Source organism: Scomber scombrus, chromosome 1 (assembly GCF_963691925.1).
Source record: "Scomber scombrus chromosome 1, fScoSco1.1, whole genome shotgun sequence".
Taxonomy (NCBI): domain Eukaryota; kingdom Metazoa; phylum Chordata; class Actinopteri; order Scombriformes; family Scombridae; genus Scomber; species Scomber scombrus.
Window position 1 is genome coordinate 18,194,861 of NC_084970.1, and position 21,904 is coordinate 18,216,764.

Here is a 21,904-nt window from a genome sequence, read left to right on the forward strand (position 1 = left end):
CAGTGAACACAGAAGGCTCGGAGAACAAGAACTGTTTGACATTCTTCCTCTTGTGATGAGAAAAGGAGTCTTCCTCTGCTTCTATACAAGGAGCTATCAGAAGGGAAGACATGAGGGGAAAATATACTTGTTAACTTATAAGGATCTTTGTAACACTAACACTTGAATACATAAGCCTTTCAAGGCCTGCTGCAGAGAAGCATCCCTACGGCATGATGCTGCCACTATGCATCACACTGGGGATGCTATATTTATGATGATGTGCAGTGTTTGGCTTCCACCAAATGTTATGTTCAGGTGATGACCAATAAGCTCAATTCTGGTCTCATGAGGCCATAAAAACCCTTTCCAGCAGAGTCTCCCACGTGCCTTCTTGCAAACTTCACTAGTTTTGCACACTCACTCAGTTTTTGAGACCAACCTACTCTTGGCAGATTTACAGCTGTGCCATACTCTTTCTATTACTTAATGATTTATTTCACTCTATCCATCTATGTATCCATCCACTGACTTTTTCTGACCGCCATCTTTTTGCTGAGTTGCAAGGAGTGTACATTTATCTTAATGGTCTCTTACTAATTATGTGTGTGTGTGTGTGTGTGTGTGTGTGTGTGTGTGTGTGTGTGTGTGTGTGTGTGTGTGTGTGTGTGTGTGTGTGTGTGTGTGTGTGTGTGTGTGTGTGTGTGTGTGTGTGTGTATTTATTCTCTATTTGTTTTTTGTTTGTTTGTTGAAAAGGAAAAGTGCTATACAAATAAAGTTTAATTGATCGATTGATTGATTGATTGATTGATTGATTGATATATATATCATTTATATATATATATCATAACACACTTCATAAGCACGTTTTTTTCTGTGGACCTGACCAACAGTACAACATATTAGCAGCAATGAGCTCTTTATCTGACCTAGTAACAGTCTTTTCCTAATTATGTGACTTCTAAAACCAACTGGCAGCATCAGTTTTGGCTCAGGTGTGTCCTATTAAAGGGGGTGCATATGTTTAAAAAAAAGTATATTGTCTATCATACTTATAATTCAATATAATTGAAGATCATTTTGTAAAGATCTAATTTCATTTAGGTTTCTGTTAATCAGTGTCAAAAACTAGTTTATATTCTATGTATCTTTCTGGCCAACAAATCTAATCAACATTGATTGTGAGTAAGTGATTTGATGATATGTATAATGTATGTGTGGTTGTTATCCAATCTTAGTTTATTTCATTGCAGGAAGCTTTTAGCTTTCAGGAAAAATTACACAATGAAAGATATGTTTTGATTCTACTGACATTATTTGTTGCTTTTTCCGAAGTAAAATTCAAGTAAATGGAACCAATTTGGAGCTCATGCAGTAGCTATTCCTGCATTTTAAACCCTTCTGTCCAACTAAATAAAGGTTTTTATTATAACTTGACTTGCTTCATTGCTCTGCCTGAAAGTGCCTGAAGAAATGTTTTTCTCTATGTGTTATATTTATCTACATTGTCTTATTTCATTAGAAACTCCTCTACTGTTTGGGCCATGGGAGAGGATAATTTGTTTTGAATAGTACTGTAGTACTTTGTTTGTAAGTTAGCAAAAACAATACCAAGGCTTGTATATTTTCCACATGTTCAATAAAGCTTCATTATTATTACTGATGGCAGTTTACAGCATTAACCTACCATAACCTGGTGGTCTACTAATATGACAATACCCTTCTGTCTATTCCATCTTTCAGTCCTAACTGTGATGAGTAAGTGGGATAAGCACCAAACAGGAACTTGACTCAGGGTTCTGGGATCTTTTCAATTTAAAAAGAAAACCATAAACCTTCGATCAACCTCTCAAAACTAGTTTGAAATTTATACTGTAAATTAATGGGAAATATTGGAGGACAGAGTCCACACCATGATTAAGTATGAATGTCATCCCCTGTTTAGTGTTTTTAATTGTCTAAAAAATTGTGTTGAGTTAAGTCTCACAGATGGCGAGGTGCTCCATAGTACAATAATTTTTTGTTACCACAGCTATAACTGTTTGTTTTAATTATTTCATTTACTATTAATTTTTAAATGTTCCTTTGCATAGCCTACTTTTGTAGGTTCCCCGCCTATTTATTAATTCACTGATTGTATTTTGTTTTTTAGTTTAGTTGCCGGGCCAGCTCCTGAGCTGTCCTCTTTGAATATGTGTTGATTTGTGTTAGTGTTACAAAGCTACAACTTACTACCACTGGCTCATGTTTGTATGTCGTCTGCTGTGACCTGTCTGACCAAACTAGTTTTCCCTGTGGAGATTAATAAAGTTATCTAATTACTCACTAAAGTATTTATTTCAGGGGTAATTGATAACACACACTAGAAAATAACTTTTTTTTCAATATTTCTGTTTTGTTTTACAGATTAGTACTGGACTCTCAAGAAAGTGGACAGTGTACTATGAGTCTAGTCAGCTGATGGTGTTGCATTTTGTGTTTTACGTGAGTACCTGAAAAGTCACATCCTGCCACTAGAGGGCGAGCTCTACTAGCAGATTCCCCTCAGAAGAAAGAGGCACCATTTCCTGCTTTTCTGAACGGATGAGATTCAGATTTACAGCATATATCACCAGCAACTAAGTCGTTCATGCATGTCTGAATGATTTGTCATGACTTTTCAAAATTGCACACTCAAATGCAAGTCTCCGAGGAGCAAAACTGTGTTAACTGCCAAAAATCCCTTCATCCCAAGCCTAGACATGAGCTGTGTATATTTGACATGAACTGACCCATCATTAAGTTCAATAACGTGCTTGTAAGTTTATCCACAAATGGTTACGCTACATGCATGCACATACACACACACACAAACACACAATTTCCCCCCTGCAGTGATCCATAACCCTCCCTGATACCCCATTCTCTCTCTCAATCTGGGCAAAGTGCCAGCTGCCTCCCTCCCTTTCGCTCTCTCTCTCCCTCTTTTGCTGTGGATCCCTCTGTGTGTATTTTGTACATACCAAGCCAAGTCACAATGCTGCGCTTACTAAACCAAGTGGCTTAGGCATTTGCAGTGTGATGCCGCTGTTCCCAGACCTCCCTGTCTGTGGTGGACCCGCTTTGTGAGGCAGTGCAGATCCCAGACAGCTCTGATGGCAGAGCAGGGCAGGTGGGCTGTGCAAGCTGAGAAACCAACATCACCTGTTTTGGAAATATAGACCAACGAAGGACAAAACAAGAAGGAGAAGCAGTGTCTTTGGAGAGCCTAGGTCTCGCACTGCCTATCCTCTCCCCCTCCCTTTTTCTCTTCCTCTCTCTCTCTCTGCACACACCCCACACACAGAGTCTCACACACAGACACACTCTCCGCTTGCCTCTCCTTTCTTCGCTCCCTGTTTGTCTCCTCCACTCTCCGATGCTGTTGTGGTGAACAGCAGGACACTCCAGGCTGAGCTGCATGGAGGCACAGGGAGGGGCAGGGAGCCCAGGTAAGAACCATTTTCTGTTCTCTTCTCTTTGTCATGGTGTATGTTAACTTAGGTGGGCATGGTTGTTGTAAAGTGCCTTTGTCTTTTGAATACATGTGCTTGGAATGTCCTCTTATGTTCATGATGTGAATAACTGGACAGACACTTTCTGTACAGCTGGACTAGAGTCTCCCTGAATACTGTTTACCAGAGAAGCTTTTGATTCATGTCACCACCTTTTTCTATATTGGTCTTGTCTAGAGTTAATCACTGATATATGTTAGAATTATATATATAGCAGTGCACTGGCACACTATCTGTGCTTATTGTCCTTAACCAGGAACCAGTTGTTGAGGTTTCATTCCCAAAGATAGAAGTTTCATGCTTAATCTATTGCTTAGCAGCACAGGTCTTTTTTATATCCACACACCATAGGTCAGCCATGTAAAAGCTGAATTGATGAAATACAAATTGCAGTACAATAGTGAATGCATGGCCTTTGTGTAAAGGCCATCCAGAGAAGCCTGCTGTATGGTAGCATCGCACAATGCCTCAATGCCACCATTGCACCGCAACATCTAAACATTATTGAGATCACAAGGGTAATACAAGTATTTCAAGGTTTCATGTTGATGTAGGACAGATTATATAGGTATCTGTGATTAATTTTTTAAAAAGTATATCTATTGCATAAAGTGAAACAAAGTAGTAAAGTGTAAGTTTAGTTTAGTATGTTAACAGTTACCTCTACAGCTGCAGTGTTTTTTCAACCACTATTAAAACGTAGCTTTTTTTTTACTGCATAGCATGCTAGGGTAAAACAATGTCTCTGCAACCTCTGCAGGCTGCGTTCTCAGCAGATACTTAGACTAATAGTCTTTTTTAATGAGGAAATGACTTTTATCCTGCTCATGACAAATTGATATATTATTTGTTTCTCAAGATAAAACTAAATTATATTGCCCATCATTATTTTGATCTATCACAGGACTGGATCACAAAGTCTAACTTCGGTATAGCAGTGTTGGCACTGTGGCAACACAGCAACCAGTCTTAATCAACATCATTCCTGATCGTTTCCAGCCCTACCTGTGACTATTGTAATTAATGCTGATAGAGAATGCAGCAAAAACATTGTAAACATATGAGAAAGTTTATTCGAGGTTCAACATGGTCTTAACTAACTGAAACATGGACAAGGACATGAGACTTAGAGAAATCAGCTCGCACAATGACCTGGTGAAAAGGGTGATGAGAGAGCATATCAATTATCCTGCCTGCGCTACATAGCCAAATGATGATTGATTTATTGAACTGAGACACTGAGTTTGAGTCCATCTTTGCTAAACGTATAGAACTTAAATTTCAGACACCCCCTCTCTCTCTCTCGCTTATCTCTCTCCATCTTTCTGCTAGTTGATTCACAGACAGTTATGGCTAACAGCTCTAGACAGGGTCAGCCATTTCCTGAAACTGACATATTTGTGATACCTGACTGTCTTTTACCAGCACTGACTTAGATTCTAGTTATTGACTCAGGCTTTTTCACAGCTGATTCAGCAGGCGGTGGCTACATCATCCCATCTGTGTAAACGTATCTCCCTTCACATGCAGATAATACTGTGACTTTCTGGAAAGCTCTTCTCTTCTGTCACTGACTAACATCCTGACTGAAAGCCAGACTCATCGTCCACCAAAATGCTAAACATATGAGCATGAGTACACAGATATGAGAATAATAGTCAGAACAGCAAAAACCAATACAGTATAGCAGATGATCCTGAGAGACTCATTTTAGATTTATGTTTGGCCCTCTAATATCATGAGCACATCTTAACTGATACATACAGTATATGTTTACCAGTCACATCAATGAAACAATAGTCGTTTTTTTACATAACATAAAATGAAGTGCTGCTTATTATACATTTAGTTACAGAACAAAAATAGCTTATTAAATACAGTACAATATCTGAATTTAGCGCAACTCCAGCAGCCCATTCTTGTGTAGACATGAGGCTGAAAAAAAAACTAACTGGGATAAGATTAGAGCTTAGATGGATGGATGCATGCACTGTCATGTTAAAATGCCCCATAGCAATGGTGGAAAGATTAGGAACAGTAATTCAGAGTGTTTGCCGAAGAAGGTGATGGAAATAGAAACCAAAGCTGGCAGAGAGTCTAAATATTGAACAAACATTTCATTGTAATAGCAGAGGTAACGCTATAGTCTTTTTGTTTTTGCAGCTTCTCTCTGGGGTAATCAGTCAATAGTCAGTAATGAACACTTTGCTTCTGGTGGTGAAATCAGAATCCATCATGTTCTGGCCTGGCCTTCGCTGTAACATGTTTCATCTGATAGGGGAAATTCAAACATCTAGGAGCATACTGTGAGAAGAAATGGTACCGGCCATCTGGTGAGGCCCATCAGAAAGCCACAACACCCACACTCCTTTCCATCAACTCTGCATGTTATCATTAAAAAGCCATACTGCTGTAATTTTTGTTAAAGGTTGCTCAGTAAACAAAGATAAGGTTTTAGGGGTGAGTTTATAGGAGTCCACAACATCACAGCTGATTTATAGCAACAGAATAGTTTATCAGCATATCACTTCAGCCTCATGCAATTTTGAAATTACTGTTTGGAAAGTAGTTTATATTGCAATTTATATTTTTATAAATTTCAACTAAATTTGCATCACTCCTGTACTCTTGTCCTTTTCGCTCAGCCTCATCATATGTTCTCCACTGTGTCAAAGAAAAGCAGGCATTTAACCTTGATCAGATTGAACCAAATTAGAGCTTGTGCACACTCCTGTATTTAGGGGCTGCTATTTTAAGTAACTTCTATTTTCAGAGTTGCTAACTTGTTTTCTGTTTTGAATGGATGTTTGCAATGTGTTTCAGCTGGATTGACTAAGGAGCATGACCAGTCTGTAACACATTGAATTAGATGTTTGCCCTCGGCCAAGTACACCAATTTCAAGGAATCACATAGCTGTAATACTTTTCGGTCCTATTCTCTACAGACAGAAAGTGGGGGCTGTGAGTGTGAAGACATGTATAGCCTTTATTTTATAAAACCTGACAGTGGACTGGTGATGCAGTTACTTAGGGAGACATAATTGTGGTTATACAAGGAGTATAATCACTGTGCCCAACTGATTAACAATGGAGTGAACATTGACTTCTTTCAGTACACGCAACCATTAAATGCTTTGTTTCCCTTCATTAACCAAGATGTGTCTGTGTAGACTGGTTATTTTGCACTGTTTTGATGCCTTAAACTGTACTGTGGTAATATGTCATTAAAAATGTAAAGACCTATTATAAATAAATCAGCCTTTTTTATCCTTTCTCCTCCATTTAAAACAACAGAGCCCAATAAAGATATCCAGAAGCTGCTGAAGCCCTCCAGCTCAGGCGACCTATCCAAGGAGTTGTTCCAGCACACAGCAGGGGAGGAGGAGGGCGGCCTGTCAGGGCGCACTGCTAGTCTGCTGCACATCACTGAGAAGAGACGTAAGTAGCGGGCGGTGGAGGAAGTAAAGAAAGAAAGCTATTAAGAATGTGAAGTTGATGAATATTCATTGGCGGCGAAAAGGCGATACAGGTTAATAATGGGTGGAAAAGTCCTTGAGCAGGATGCCTGATCAATAACAAGTGCCTCTAAAAGACCATTAATGTTTTACTTACACACACACACACGCGCGCGCACACACACACACACACACACACACACACACACACACACACACACACACACACACACACACACACACACACACACACACACACACACACACACACACACACACACACACACACACATACATACATACATACATACATACATACATACATACATACATACATACATACATACATACATACATACACACACACATTACACACATATGATCCTAGACCAGACCCTCATCCAGTACAGTTCAGGTTTATCTGAAGATTATGCACTGAATGATCATTGCCTATTTTAGGTATTCTGGTCCCACATTCTCAAAGATTGCTGCACCACAGGCTGGACTGAAAGCACTCTTTGTGCATCAGTCCCATACAGAGGCTACCCTGTACGTGCCAGACTCAGAGCCCAGGGCACATAAACACACAGAGGCGGATACTGGGGCTACATGAGTGACAAGGCCGCCTTTATCTGCTTCACTAACTAAACACTTTTTCAAAGAGACAGCTCATCCAGAGGCTAATGTCTGTGTTTCTGTGCTTGTGAACCACTAACTAGTCATGCCACCTGCCTAGAGCTAGAAAGGAAGACGTATATAGAGCAGGACAAACACACAGAAAGAGAATTAAAGTTTTAAATATTTACAACAACATTTTCAACATAAAGATCAGTTTTTTACAGTTATTGTCAGCCATATCATCAAGACCTCAGGGCATCAGATACCATATTTAATATTCTACCTGATTTTTGCATTCTATGGAGACTGTTTATTTAAGGTTTTGTCTCAGTGCCACACTGCAGCTTTATCCTTAATGGCACAGCAGCAAACTACTTCCTAGTGCTGCAGTTGTATCTCCAAAAGTGAGACCATAATGGCTCCTGAGTCATCTGCAACATTTATTTTTAGGAGCCTGGAGCCCACAGTCTACATTTACCCTAAAAAAAAAAAAAAAAACATGTCCCAGAAAATAGCAGGTTGTCAGTTTTTGTCATGAAAAGTGAATCACTTAAGAAAACATTTAGTACAGATACATGCACCTATAGAGTAGACAAACTCATATCTTCTGCAGTGTAGAGAAATGCATTTTGTTATTGTGACAGGAATTTAAGATCAAAAAATGTGTAGTGACTGCTGTGGGGTCAAATGTAGCATAGAGTGAAAAAGTGCTAATTTATTTTTTATTGATCTTGAATAGAAGCTGGGAAGAAAAGACAAATTAGGGGGACAAAAACTTGGGCATGACTCATTTCCTGTCAGCTGTTTAGTGATTAGTAAAGAATGCAACTGGAAATAATTGCACCCAATTAGAAGGTTTATGATTGAAACTGTGAAATGGTGTGTGGATGACGGCTTGTGTGCTTCATTAATGTGGGGAAAAAATACTTAATTTTATAGTCGAGTTAAAAAAAATATTTGGCATTATGTGTTTAACATACTACCTCCGTGGCTTAGCATTGTCTCATCCATCTTCATTCAACCAGAGTCCACTCATCATTACCAGCTGTTCAGGCTGGACTGATGACCTCAGGGTAGTGAAGGAAAGGGATTACCCAGATCCAGCATGCAAGGCACATCCCCTCTCCTCTCTTATCCCTTCTCCCAAATGTGAACCCCTCCCTTACACCATCCTCCCTGTTCTTCTCTTTTCATTCCTTCAGTTGAATCCGTCTGTACCTTCTCACATGCTGAGAGAAGAAAGGAAATAAAAGAATAAAAGGATTTTCTTTAATAGAACATCAATACAACAATTACGATATGCAAACAATTATTTTTCTTACTGCTATTTTCTGAATTAAAGGAAGCGTCACATTCAATTCAGTGAATTAAAGGGAGCTTTATTTCATACACATTAACTACAAAGGCGTGAATATTAAGTGTGAGATTAAGGGCTTGTTGCCAAAAATGAAAATATGTCAAGAAGGAGTCAAATGGATCAGCACACACTTATTAGATTTTACAGGCTGTCAAGCTGTATGCTTGCTGTAAGAAAGGGTAGTGTGTGTGGTTTTTTTTGTCGTTTTTTACATCATCCTTCTGCTTCAGGCACAAAATCCTCCAGTTTTTCTTTTATCTTTTCTTTTAGGGTGTCTCAGTGTGAATTCCCTATTGCCAGCCCTCCCTACTAGTGTCTCACAGCTCCCCTGATTGGCCTTTGAGATGGAGGCAGTTGTTTCAGTCTGTCTGCCTGGGAGAGAAAACGTACTGATCAATTATTCAAGGAGTAAGGGTGTGGGAGAGAAAAAAAAGAGATTTTGGGGGGGGGGGGGGGGATTAAAAAACAAGCACAGAGGAATGGGAACCAGTTGGAAATAATGGGAGAACATAATGCAGACAATGTTTCATTTTACATAATGTGCTTATGCCATTCCTCAATCTTAGCTCATTTCATCATTCCCTGTTTTCTTTTCTTTCATCTCCATCTCCTTCTCCATAATATCCATCCTGGCTTTTTCCCTTCCTTCAGTTTTTTTCCCACTCCTCCTGAAAAGGGATTTTAAACATACAGAAAGGCTGTAGACAAACACTTCACAGCCTCTGGGAAATGTTAACTGTATTTACAAGCAAAGAAATAATCTGAAGTGATGAAAAATACGAAATACATAAAAAACATTTCTATATGGCTCTTGTCAACAAATGCTTGCATATTGCAGTATTTGTCCAACAAACATAAATAGTCACCATCACTATCAGACAGCAGACATTGGCCCGAGCTTTGGGTGTGAAATAGCTGTCACTGCTTACTGCTGATCCTGCCCATTTCCGGTGCTGCTGTTTAATTACATGGGGTGAAGTGTTCAATGATACAGGATACAAGGAAAATGGTTGGCTATCTTAACCCTTTACTGATGCTATGTGTAGCTCTAGAGTCTCCAATGAGATAATACTATTTATCCTTTGTGATTTAGGCAGTGATGTCATTTTCTAAGGTGGATCTTTACATATGCAGAACTTAGATATCTGTAATGTATCAGGATGGCAAAATTAACTGTGACTCAAAATCATTCTATATCAGACTGGTGGCTTGAGGTGAAACTGGAAGATGTGGTTTCTTTGTTTGCAAATGGTTCAATTCTTGTTTAACTACTAGACTCTAAATCGTGTGTGACTGAGACCAAGATAAATTGATAGAGATGTGTAGATACATTAAGAGTCCAAATCCCCTGTTATTTAAACAAGAACATGTAATGGCATGTATGATGACAAGGTTTCATCATCATCATCATCATCATCCAATAGCTTAATGTTGAAGTACAGACAATCAAGATTCAAGGGCCTGAAGGTCAAGGAAACTTTATTAATACCCGAAGGTAGATTTGGTTACAGTTTCAGGAGAGGGCATCTCAACATTCAAACAGATACATACATACAAACTTCAGTGACAGCAAACAGTTAAAACACCACGAAAACAGACATGGGCAGGTGCTCGCAAGGCTAACTGATCAGGATTTGAAAAGTAAAACAAGATAAAAAAGACCACTAAATGGACCACTAAAATGCCAATATAAAAAACCTGTTAAGAGCATGATGATTCAAAGGACATGGATGATAAATAAATAAATACATAAATACAATTAAAGTCAGGTCCAATTTCCAATAAATATAAATAAATAAGGTAGACCTTAAAAGTACAAAAGTGCACTAAGACATGTTTAAGATGGAGACAGCAGCAGGAACAAAGCTGTTTCTTATGACGTGTGGTCTTAGACCTTGGGACTTTGAGTCTCCGTCCAGACGGCAAAGGCTGGAACACATATGATAGGGGATGGGAGTCATCACTTGAAATGGAGCTGGCTATCCGCTGTAACTGTCTGGTGTACAGTGATTCTAGGCCCAGCTGTGGCTCCCCGATCAACTGACCTGACCATTTAATAATGTGATTCAGTGAGTTCCTTTCTTTCAGGGGCAGGTTTCCAAACCATGACACAAGACAAAAAGATAAAACCGACTCAATAAAGGCATGATAAAAAAGTGTCATCATGGTTTTATCAATGTGGAAACGAGACAGCTTCCTCAAACAAAACAAACGCTGGTGTCCCTTCCTGCTCATAACTTTACAATTTTCTTTAAAATTGACTGTGATGACATAGGCATCATCACATGTCATGGGCCTAGTGTGAGTACGCCCCTAGTTTTTTAATTTCATCTTTGTTGTAATTCTCTGTTTGCATGCTTCTCTTTTTTTGTAGGCATTACAATATACCTAATGTACATTAAATAGCCTCTCAATTATATTTTGTGACATTTATGCTGGGTCTCTGTTTTGCTTTTCATGGTCAGTGCAGGTATGTGACCCAGTCCTGGTTTTGAACATGACAGTAAATATAAACAGGTCAGAAGGTTTGGAGCGGAGTAGATGGTTTTGGGAAATAGAGGAGAGATTTTTGTGTTTCCTTATTACATTCATCAGGACATCAAACTACAGAAACACTTGGTCCAGTGAGTTTTAATTGCTCTACTCTGTTTTTCCACATAGTTCTCATTGCTTCCTTATTTGTCATTCCTCATGTCTCGGCATTCCTGGTATTGACTAAAGCTGAAACATAGCACCATTACCAGCCACTGCTTTAACATGAATATCACTCTTCTATAGATTAGTAATGCAGGAAAATTAAAAGCAACAGCAGACAAAGAGCAGCAGGAGAACTGGGCTCTACTTCAGCATGAAACTTTTTCTTAAGGTGCCTGGAAAAAGGCAGGCGAATGGGGTAATGACAGCCTTCAACCCTGTTGTGCGACCACTGTTTTCTCTACAAGGTCACGCCCACATACAGCGAGTGAAGAGTTTCATTCAGACTTGACGTTGCATGGAAGGAAGGCATCCACTGATTCATAACGACATAAAAACACACTTATGTCTGCCTCAGTGTTGTGTCCAAACATCTTTCTCACTGTAATGGTAGATTTGTTTAGCTCTGTTACACAGAATTGGTGCCCAACTTGGATGATGCTGAGTCAAGCACATATACTTGGATTCTACATGTATGTTTGAATAATTTTCACATTTCACATACATTACATAAACAAGCTTTGGAGGAAACCTGACTAGAATGCTGAGCCTGGCACGTTGACACAAAGCACAGGCGAACGTGACCTTGTGCAGCAGTAGTGACTCCTGCTGAGGAAATCAGAGACTTGTGCAGAAATGAACAGGTGCTACACTCTCAGGAGAAAATTCCTCTTCTATCCCTACACTTCATTTCATTTTTTCAGTCTCTGCCTATGTGTCAAGCTGAAAGAGAGACACTCAATAACTAGAGAGGCAAGCTTAGATGAAGATTAAAGAAGCCCACTGTGTCTGAAATATTTCTGAAGTAGACAGAATTTGGCTTTACAAGAGGTGTACAGATAAAGTACTGGATAAAAAAGTAAATTGGATCTTTGTTGAAATCGATTTTACAATAGCACTGCAAGAGCCAACTATTGATCTGCTTATGAGTCCAATGGAGATTCAAGAGCAGCATTACACGATGAGCTGAGGAACTCTGTGTTCATCATGTATGCAGTTTATCCTCCACTTCTTTTAAAAGAGCAGCTTTTCTTCTGTGATGTCCGCAAATATGAGTGGATCATTTGAATCTCTTAACTTCACCACCAGACTGAAAAGCATGCTTTTCTCTCCCCCTCTCTCTGCCAACTAGAACCCCTGAGCAGTGTGTCTTCTTTGGAAGTGCACTTTGACCTCCTGGATCTGACCGAACTGACTGACATGTCTGACCAGGAGCTGGCTGAGGTTTTTGCTGACTCTGATGAGGAGAACCACAACGACTCCCCAGCAGGTAAGGTCTGCTAAGAATGAAATGCATATGTTTACGATAAGCAAGAATAACTGGAAAATAAAGGAAAAACAATATCTAGATGCACTCAAGGTTTGTGCAAAAAATATAAAATTGAAATTTTAAAATAGTCATTACATTCTTAGTGACTGTTGACTTATACAGAAACCCATCAGTTACAAAGATGTAAACAATGTGTATGCATAAAACAGTAAACATTTAAAGTGTGTTGTGAAAAGAGTACACCACTGATTTAGCATGGCACGTAACATTGTCAGACTGTCAATGGTCAGTTAAAAAAAGAAGATTAAAGTTGATGCAGCAGAAGCAGAAATATCATTTTTTTTATTCCATGCAGCCTTATTCCTTGGCGAAATCTGGTTTCTACATTATCCATTATTCAATTTTACCTGATTTACTAATCTGTTTTGAAGACTTGGATGTGTTATGCTAGTAACAGTCAATGCAACTTAGAACCACTATCCTCAAGCATAAATGAGGAGTGGGCTACATAATTTCCTAGTTTTTTTTTTCATTTTCAAACTTGTAGTCTTAAGCCTCAACTGATGTTGCCTCAAGTAATTTCAATTGAGGCCATTTATCGGACTTCAGACAGCTTGCTCTGGAGCGACAAAACATATACAGCTTCTCTCAGATGTGCAGTATGATGTGTAAAATCAGTGGAGTTCCCCTTTAAGCTGTGCAGACAGATGTGCTGTTGATTTATCTGACTGCAAACAGGAATAATAAGAAACAGCTTCCTTTTCTTGCATGATTTTTCTTAGCAATTCTCTGACCTTCAGCTTCATTTGGCAGAGTAAATGTGTTATACAAACTATTTGGTTGTTGAGGGATGCAAATTAAAATCTGTTGTCTGCGAATGAAAACAAGGAACAATAATTCTGAAAATGCTAACATTCAATGGGGGGGGTTGGGGGGGCTGTATCTATACAGCACACTGCATGAACTCAAGGTTCACATGATGTTTTTTTTGTGTATGTGTGCATTTAAGAGAGAGTTTCTAGTCATTTCTGGTCAGTCGAGCCCAGCAGGGCTCTTAAAAGGCCTGCTGAGCCATAATGATATGATACATCATGTGACTCCTTTAGGGACTCATCAAAGACATATTTCAGTGTCAGTGTTAAACTGCCCTTTTTATTTCAGTACTGCTTAAAGTTTATACTGCTATGATTCTCATAAGAAACTTTGTTATATACATTATATAAGTAATAAGTAAGAAGTCTGAGAAGAGAATCACAACTGGGAATTATTTCAATCTGAAAAGGAGAAATGGAAGGAAATAATGTCATGTTTATCTGACTGCACTGGACTAATCACATACAATCCAAATTAATCAAATGCAGTTGCACCTATGCATATTAAAAGATGAGACAGTTGTGTATGTACATGTGTGTCACAGCAGAGGTACAGGATAAAGGCCAGTCCATCTTTCTCCCTGTTTGCTAAAGGAAGCAAAACATATTTCCAATGTTTTATTTATGACCTGGGTGCCTCATCCTGCATGCGGACAGTGAACTCTCTCCTGCAACAACCCTGCCTCTCAGCAGGCCCACAGGGTTTCATGCCGGCTCAGTTTAGACAGTGTCTTACAAGTAATAGTAAATTCTGTGCATGAGTAGTGCTGGTCAGAATACTTCAAATATTTTTTTCTTGATAAAAATATCAGACTTTCACTTTCACTCTCATTAACTGGGACTTTAACCAATTCACATAATTGTTTAGCTGATAATGCATAATAAAAACAAATATGGTGGTCACATGGTGACCTCACAGAGAATACAAATGGTAAATGTTGGTGGGCGTAAAAAGGCATGAAAAACAGACTCTGCTGTTTTAATTGCTTTGAAACAGACCAGGCTGGATAAAGCAGATTTTGTATGGTCAAACATACTTACATCTTCAATAAGAAACAGTCAGGACCTCAGTTTAAAACATTGTAAAACAGGGCTTTCCCTCTTTCTTTCTAAATGTTGCTTTCACTGTTTTTCTCACAGCTTTCCTATTATAGCATCACCCTGTTCTTCAACATCTTTCCCCTCCTTTCCTTCATGTTTCATATCATGGTACAGCCTGTTAAGTGTGAGTTATCTTCCCAGTGGGCCATCTGTGCTATATGTTGCTGTCTGCAGCCCTACAGACGATTCTTTAAATTAATGATGGTGTGCAACATTTACAGCAGATGAACATCATGTGTGCAAAAATTTCCCATTTATTTGTTTGTAAATATTTATTTTGGGCTTTATTGCCTTTATTCAGATAGTAACTGGCAGAGATGCCGGCAGGAAACAGGGAGAGAGAGAGAGAGGGGAATGACCTGCAGCATAGGTCCCTGGCCGGATTCGAACCAGGGACGTATGCGCTTTAACCACTCGACCACAAGGGTGCTCCTTTTCTTTGTTTCTTAATGAAAACCATGTGCATTGTCTGGAGCACCAACTGAGTTACACCAATGCACTAGCATAAAGAATTAGACTTATTTCAAGGTCAGACTTAAGTCTTCAATACGTCTACTGTATGAGACAACCTTAGTCTGTCTCTTTTCTGTCTGTTTCTGTTCACTCCCTCTTATGTCTCACTTTAACCCCACAATATAAACCCATCTTCCCACAGCTGTGCAGAATACTGAGTTTTAACTTGCCCCCCCTTCAGCTCTCCTCTCAAACACCACCAGACCAAGTTTCTCCAGGTTTTATTAGTCACAGGCCACAGCTGCGTTTCAGTAGCCAGAAAGTACAGGTGCAGAAGATGCAACAGCCAAGAGGCTTCTAGTCCAACATCTCATATCCGCTGCTCTGTTCTCAGCCAATCAAGATTAAATTCTGCTGTTCAGAGATGAACAGATGAACAGCTGTGTAATATAATTTACACAGCCATAGATATGTGAGAAAAATATAAAACAAACAATGATTAACTGTTAGTTTACTCAGAATGACATATTCAGATGAGTGATCTGTTTTTATTGTTAATTAATGCAATTGGCAATCTTACAAGAACAGTTTGGTATTCACTCTTCTATTCTTATCTGTAATCATGACTAAAAATAGATCAGCCATCTAAAAAATGTGGCAAACATTTTTTCATTATTGAAAGTCCTTAACCTTTTAACATTAGATGTATCATTTTATAGTGTCTTTCTTCATCTTGCCTCTAAATACCTCTCACTTTACCACACACAACCATTGGGCTCCTTTTGTTTTTGTCTTTCAGCTTGCCATTATCCTTTAGTGTCAATATCTGCCTCCGATATCTTGTGTCAAAGAAAGGATAACAATCCAAGATAGATGCTGAAGGTGCTTTCAAGTAGAAGCATGCTGAATGTTTAGCTGTGCAGGATTTTACAGAAAATAGACTTTTGTTGTGAGACCCGCCAAAAACAGAATAGCTTAGGTGGCATCAACACATACTGTGAACTTGACAGATGCCAAATGTTAGTGAATGTAACATTGGACTTCCAGAGTCAGTGCTTTGAATACCACTGGGTCTGAATGTGCAAACAATGCATGCATGAGTTTTAGTGATAAATATCACCTTCCTCATCATTCAACCCTCAGATTTAATTTCATGCAGGGCGATTAAAGATACGTTTTGATTAAGCTATTATAATGACATACTGCAAACTGTGACAAAGGCAATATAATGACGGTAAGGTGGTTACAGCACAAAGATGAGATGGGTATGGTGTGTTCATAAAGACATTATGAGGGAGAAAGAGAAATACTTAAATTCAATTAATTGTGCCAGAGTTAGTGTTGCAAATGTGGGTCAGGTAGTATTGAGCTGTGTGAGCATAGGACTCAGTGGGAAACTGCTGAGTGTGTGCCAGTGTGTGGAGGGCATGTACTGTAGGAGTTGAGGGAGAGGTTAAAGCAGGCATAGAGCAGAGGAAAGGGGGGTGGGGGAGTAGATGGGTTAGCGAGTTCATGCTAAATGTAGGTTTCTGAATAATTCAGTTTTCCCTGCTGGAAACAAGGCATGGTCTTTCAAAAGCCATTTAAACAGTTATCATAATCTGAGTAACTACACTGACTCATTATTTATAGATGCTTATGTCTTGTTTGTTTTGTTTACTCTTCTGCCTTTCTTTTCCCATTTCTCTTCTTCCATTCTCATGTTCCTCTGTTTCACTTCCTGCTTTTTGGTGCCATGTTTACATGGATAGTTCAACCAAATTCAGTGAACGTTGATCAATTGTACTTCATAGCTGTAATCCAGAGAGCCGAGAACATACAGCAATTAGAGTTTCGCCAAGCGCCTCTTTCCAGAGCAGCTCTAGAGGTACTGAACAAAAGGCTGACTTTGTTGAATTGGTTTTCTCTTTGTTTTACTCTTAAATGAGCTTGATGAACCATAAAGTTTACCTACATCCCCAAAAAACTACCACAGACATAGCTCTGACCTCCTATTCTTTGCCATTGGAGTGTTTTTTTATGGATTTTTTCATGTCCAGTGTGAGTTGTGTTTTAGAGAAGATATTTGTTAGATTGTTTATTTAGCCAAGGATTTTGTTAGTAGACACGTGAAGGGATGAATTGATGCAGAAAATGCAAAAGGGGATAGGTAGAACAATCACATTTTAAATAAAGCTCAAATGTCAGTTCATAGTTTATTTTCCATATAATATGTCACAGAGAGTGCATCTTACTATAACAAAACTTCCTGTTTGCAGTCATTGATACAACACCTGCAGTGACATCACTGTTTGGAAAATTATGTACAATTTCAGCCCATAGAGAGCAGTGCTGTGGAAGCTTCATGACTTACCCCCTAGGAGCAGGAGAATACATTCATAGATAGATTATAAAAGATCATTTGGATGCAAAAGGTCAGACTCAAGCTCAACGCAATGCCTTCAGGGCTGCTCCAAAAAAAAATGTCATCACACTTGCCCCAGTTCACAGCAACTGGTTGAGCTGTAGGATTATCATGCACAAATGACACCAGTGTTGTTTCCCTTACAGGGAATGAGAGAAAAGGCCTTCATCACATACTATATGTGTTTGCCTTCACTGTAGATGTGAACATATAAACACACATTTTGTCTTCTGCAACAGTTTTCCTTGTGCCTTCGCAGGTTTCTGTAGGAGAGTCTTGTGTTTCAGGAACTCTAAGTTATGCAGCAACACGCTGACTGAAGAATCTAATGGCTGCTAGCCAGCAGCACAGAAGGACTACTGCACAGTACCCCATAGCTCAGGGTGTGCTATGTGACAGCAAGAGAGAGGGAGACAAAGGGAAGGAGAAAGAAAGAAGGAAAATCTGTTGATGTTGTGGGGAGGGGTGTAATTACTTAATGCGACCTCTCAGGTGTGCAGACATTCATGTGATTGTGTGTTTTAATCATGTTAATCAGTCTTTTAATCAAATATCAGGGCAGAAACACATCAGCAGACGTCTAACCAATGCACACAAGGAATGGAAAAAAAGATGTGCATTATGCATATGTATGTATGTGTGTGTGTGTGTGTGTATTATAATATTTACACATTTAAGTAAATACAGTATGTTTACAATGCAGGTACACATTTGTATAGCTACATGAACACAACAAGCAGTAAGGTGTTTGTGGTGCTCGCTGCAGCAGACTCTTCACAGCAGGATGCTGTCCTACTTATTAAAATCCAGCAGAGATGCCATCAATCTTCTAGATCAATATGTCTTTTCTTCCTCCCCCTCCCTCTCTCTGTCTCTAATATGTCTGAGAAAATAGATGCAGCTTCAGGGAGAAAAATAAGCCAGGTACTGAGTATGACGTTCACTTAGAAGACCGAACATTAGAGTGATACGGACAGTGAAAGGGCAGAGTCTACAGCAGTTCAAACTTCTGTTGCCTTCCTAATAGGCTGGACATCACCACCAAGTGGTGTGAAGCTGCAGTGGCTACAAAACAATTTCTCTGTATGACTAAAATATAACGGAAGAAAGTTAATGATGGCAAAGCTGCAGCAGTGAGAGTATTTATGACAAGATCTTTACTGGTTTGTACAAAGAGAAAGCAGCTGTTTGTGTGAGGAATATTTTTCTTTCTGTGGATCATTTCAGATGCCTCAAAGAAGATAAAAAACAGTTTTGTACCCCAACTAAGTGGATCACTTTCTCCATCCGTTCAACAAAAAAAACCTATAAGTGTGAGTAACTGGTTTTAAAGTGCAGAAGAAAAGTGTTTCATTTTAACAGCTTAGCTCTGGAGATTAAAATATGCTTTTAGAAAGTTTATAATTGTGCATACTGAAGCCAATAAACAAAAGACATTTGTATTTTCAAGCCCTAGTTCTGCGTGTAACAGGGTGCAGTGATACTTCTGGGTCTGGTTACTTAGTACATAAAAACACTGCATCTGTATTCATATTTGCCAAGACATTATACTCCTGCTGATCATAAATCATTGTGTTTCTGGTTCCTAGGTTCCCACCAGCCTATGCTACCCAGAGGCGGGTACATGCGCTCCCCCTCGTGGACACGCTGCAGCAAGGTTGAGCCCCCACGAGAGAGAAAGCACCACAGCGACTCCGACACTGCAGAGCCCTTAATGAAACTGGAAAGGCCAAAGCAGCCGTGATGTCTGATGTGAAACAGCCAGACAGCAGAGAGAAAACCCAGAGCCGCCAGACACAGCCAGAGTGAGAACACAAAGCGGACCAAGAGGCCCAAATTTGCCACCTTGCACTCACATAGTGTTTCATGGTGCTGAATAGATGAGTTCAGGTTGAACTCTGGACACTGTGCTCTAACTAAAGATGTGTAATACACACACCCTCCTTCTCTCTCCCTCTCCTCTCTTTCTCTCTCTCACACACACACATAAACACACAACCATTGTGTTTTTCAAGCAAGGGGTTCCTAATGCACTCTGGGCTCCCAGAAGATTTTATGCTTTGTTTTCAAATGACATACAGGGTAGGAGGTTAGCAGAATAGCAGCACCTCCATCCATAAAGCCTCTCAGGGTGGGAAATAGCCTGGAAAATGAGATAAGCACTAAAAGTGGTGTCCACTGTGCGTGACCAGACCTTCCATGTGAAGTTCAGACACTGAGATTTACATCGAAATGCCAGGACATGAGGTGAAACATAAATCAATAGAGCTGTTCAAAACAAAATATCACGCTGAGGCTACTGCTTAAAAATGTGAAAGGGTTTTCCACTGCTTGCAAAATAAGGTAACTTCAGCAGAGGAAGTGGGTTTTGGTGAGGCCTCCTCCATCTAAATGAAGAATGTGTGGTGTAATGACAATTGCCTAAAAAAAATACTGCACTTCTCTCACTGAATATTTAAGGTGCCCTCCAGAATTATTGGCATTTGGTGAGATGAAAGATAAATAGACCAAGTAGCAATCTGGATACAACACACTTTTCTATTCTTGTCTAAATACTTTCTACTCTATTCTAAATATTTTTCTTTATCGAAATTAGTTTTGATATTTTTATTTTCTATTTTCTTTATCACTTTGACCACAATGACTGCCAAAATTTCTGTTGCTAAGATAATTAATTTTGATTATCCAAAGTTGATTCAAATTCCATTGACAAAGATGTATTAACTAGATGGGTACTCTGTAAGAATGACAGTAGAAAATTGCACCATAGTATGGTGTTTGCATGAATGCCAACAATACAGTGAAGTGCCAACAATTTTGTAACCATCTTATAAAAGATTAATTTAACTACTGATTTTCCAGCAAAAGTAATAGCTGATTACTTGATGTATTTATCTCACATTTAGCCTGTCTGTACCAGGAGAGCCAATAATTCTGAATGCTGTGATGATCTAAAGTGACACTGGGATGGAAGAGAATAAATAAGTCTTGAAAAGATTTGCTTCATTGTGTGGTGTGTTATGTTTGAAAAAAAAAGGCCTACGTTAATTTTCAGTGGTAATTTCATTCGACTTCGGTGATGCCCTCACTTTTCCGCTTTACAATGATTAAAACAGAATTCTGACATCTAACCAACCAAAATGAAAATACTGGAATAAAAATAACAGATGTGGGGTATACAATCTCTTTAATATCTGCGAGCCACTAGAGCCTCACATTTGAGATGTTTCATTTTTCTGTATATCACAATGTAAAATCAATAATCCTCATTGACATATAAAAGAAATAATCATTAAGCAAAAACGACAACAATACATAGTCAAGCAGGCACAAAATCGCTTTCATCCACACTGATATAGCACCAGTCTGTTCATTATTTATTTGTTTTTTGAATTTTGGATAACTGCGTCATGTTGGTTGGTGGAAAATCTTTCAGAAATATTAAAAAGGGAACACAATGTGCATACTACAAGCCGGGAGTTCTTTTTTTTCATTGAGTAAACCTTTAAACCATTGTACTCTAACCAGAATGAACTGGCTTTACTATTAAGTCCCTTATAATCATGATAACAGTGTGTAACCAATCATTGTAGGAGTCTCAAATAGACTGCATGACAATTACAAACTTCATCTTTTAACATAAGCCACAAATAGCTGAAATAATTATTTCCTGAATAACAGCAATTTGTTGTCATGTTAATAGATGCTGGAGGAGATCATCTGGGTATTAAGGAGGAAGAAGGCCACACAAATCCATCGATGGGAAAAACTATTTGACCTCACTTAGGTTTGAGCCCATTATTTTATTCGCTAAACACTAACAAGACATAAGGAGCATAACCTGACTGACGTATGACCATTGTGACAAATTAATTATCCAGAGTATGTAATTTCAAGAAGCAGTTGTGGATACAGAGAATGTGAGGTAGTGTGAGTGCTGAAGAAAATTCTGTTTAGAGAAAAAAATTGCACCACCTTACTCAGCTAAGTTGTTCCCTGTGCTAAAGTGACCATCAACCAAGAGTCATCCAGGTCTATGTTAGTGCTGACTCCCTGAGGACACCACTGAGGAAAAACAACCTACAGTACATGTGATCCAATAACATTTGTTATATCTGCCATAAGTGACAAAATTAAATCTGCAAATACTACATACTAACAGCTGCC

General features: G+C 39.0%; 1 protein-coding gene across 2 annotated transcripts; it reads left to right on the top strand.

Moving 5' to 3' along the window:
* The first annotated feature begins 3,143 nt into the window (after nt 1–3,143).
* dbndd1 (dysbindin domain containing 1) lies at nt 3,144–20,654 on the top strand. 2 transcript variants are annotated; one of them, XM_062422023.1, is made up of 4 exons: nt 3,144–3,450; nt 6,808–6,951; nt 12,770–12,912; nt 19,327–20,654. In XM_062422023.1, the coding sequence occupies exons 1-4, from the start codon at nt 3,420–3,422 to the stop codon at nt 19,450–19,452; spliced, it is 444 nt and encodes a 147-aa protein (XP_062278007.1). In that variant the 5' UTR covers nt 3,144–3,419; the 3' UTR covers nt 19,453–20,654. The 2 variants fall into 2 exon arrangements, with proteins under 2 accessions (XP_062278007.1, XP_062277997.1); XM_062422013.1 differs by having other exon boundaries at nt 12,770–12,907.
* Nucleotides 20,655–21,904: the final 1,250 nt, after the last annotated feature.

Coding starts and splice junctions, on each gene's coding strand:
- dbndd1 (XM_062422013.1), top strand. CDS start 3,420: ATGGAGGCACAGGGAGGGGCAGGGAGCCCAG. Junction 3,451..6,807: donor GGGAGGGGCAGGGAGCCCAG/GTAAGAACCATT, acceptor TTAAAACAACAG/AGCCCAATAAAGATATCCAG. Junction 12,908..19,326: donor CCACAACGACTCCCCAGCAG/GTAAGGTCTGCT, acceptor TCTGGTTCCTAG/GTTCCCACCAGCCTATGCTA.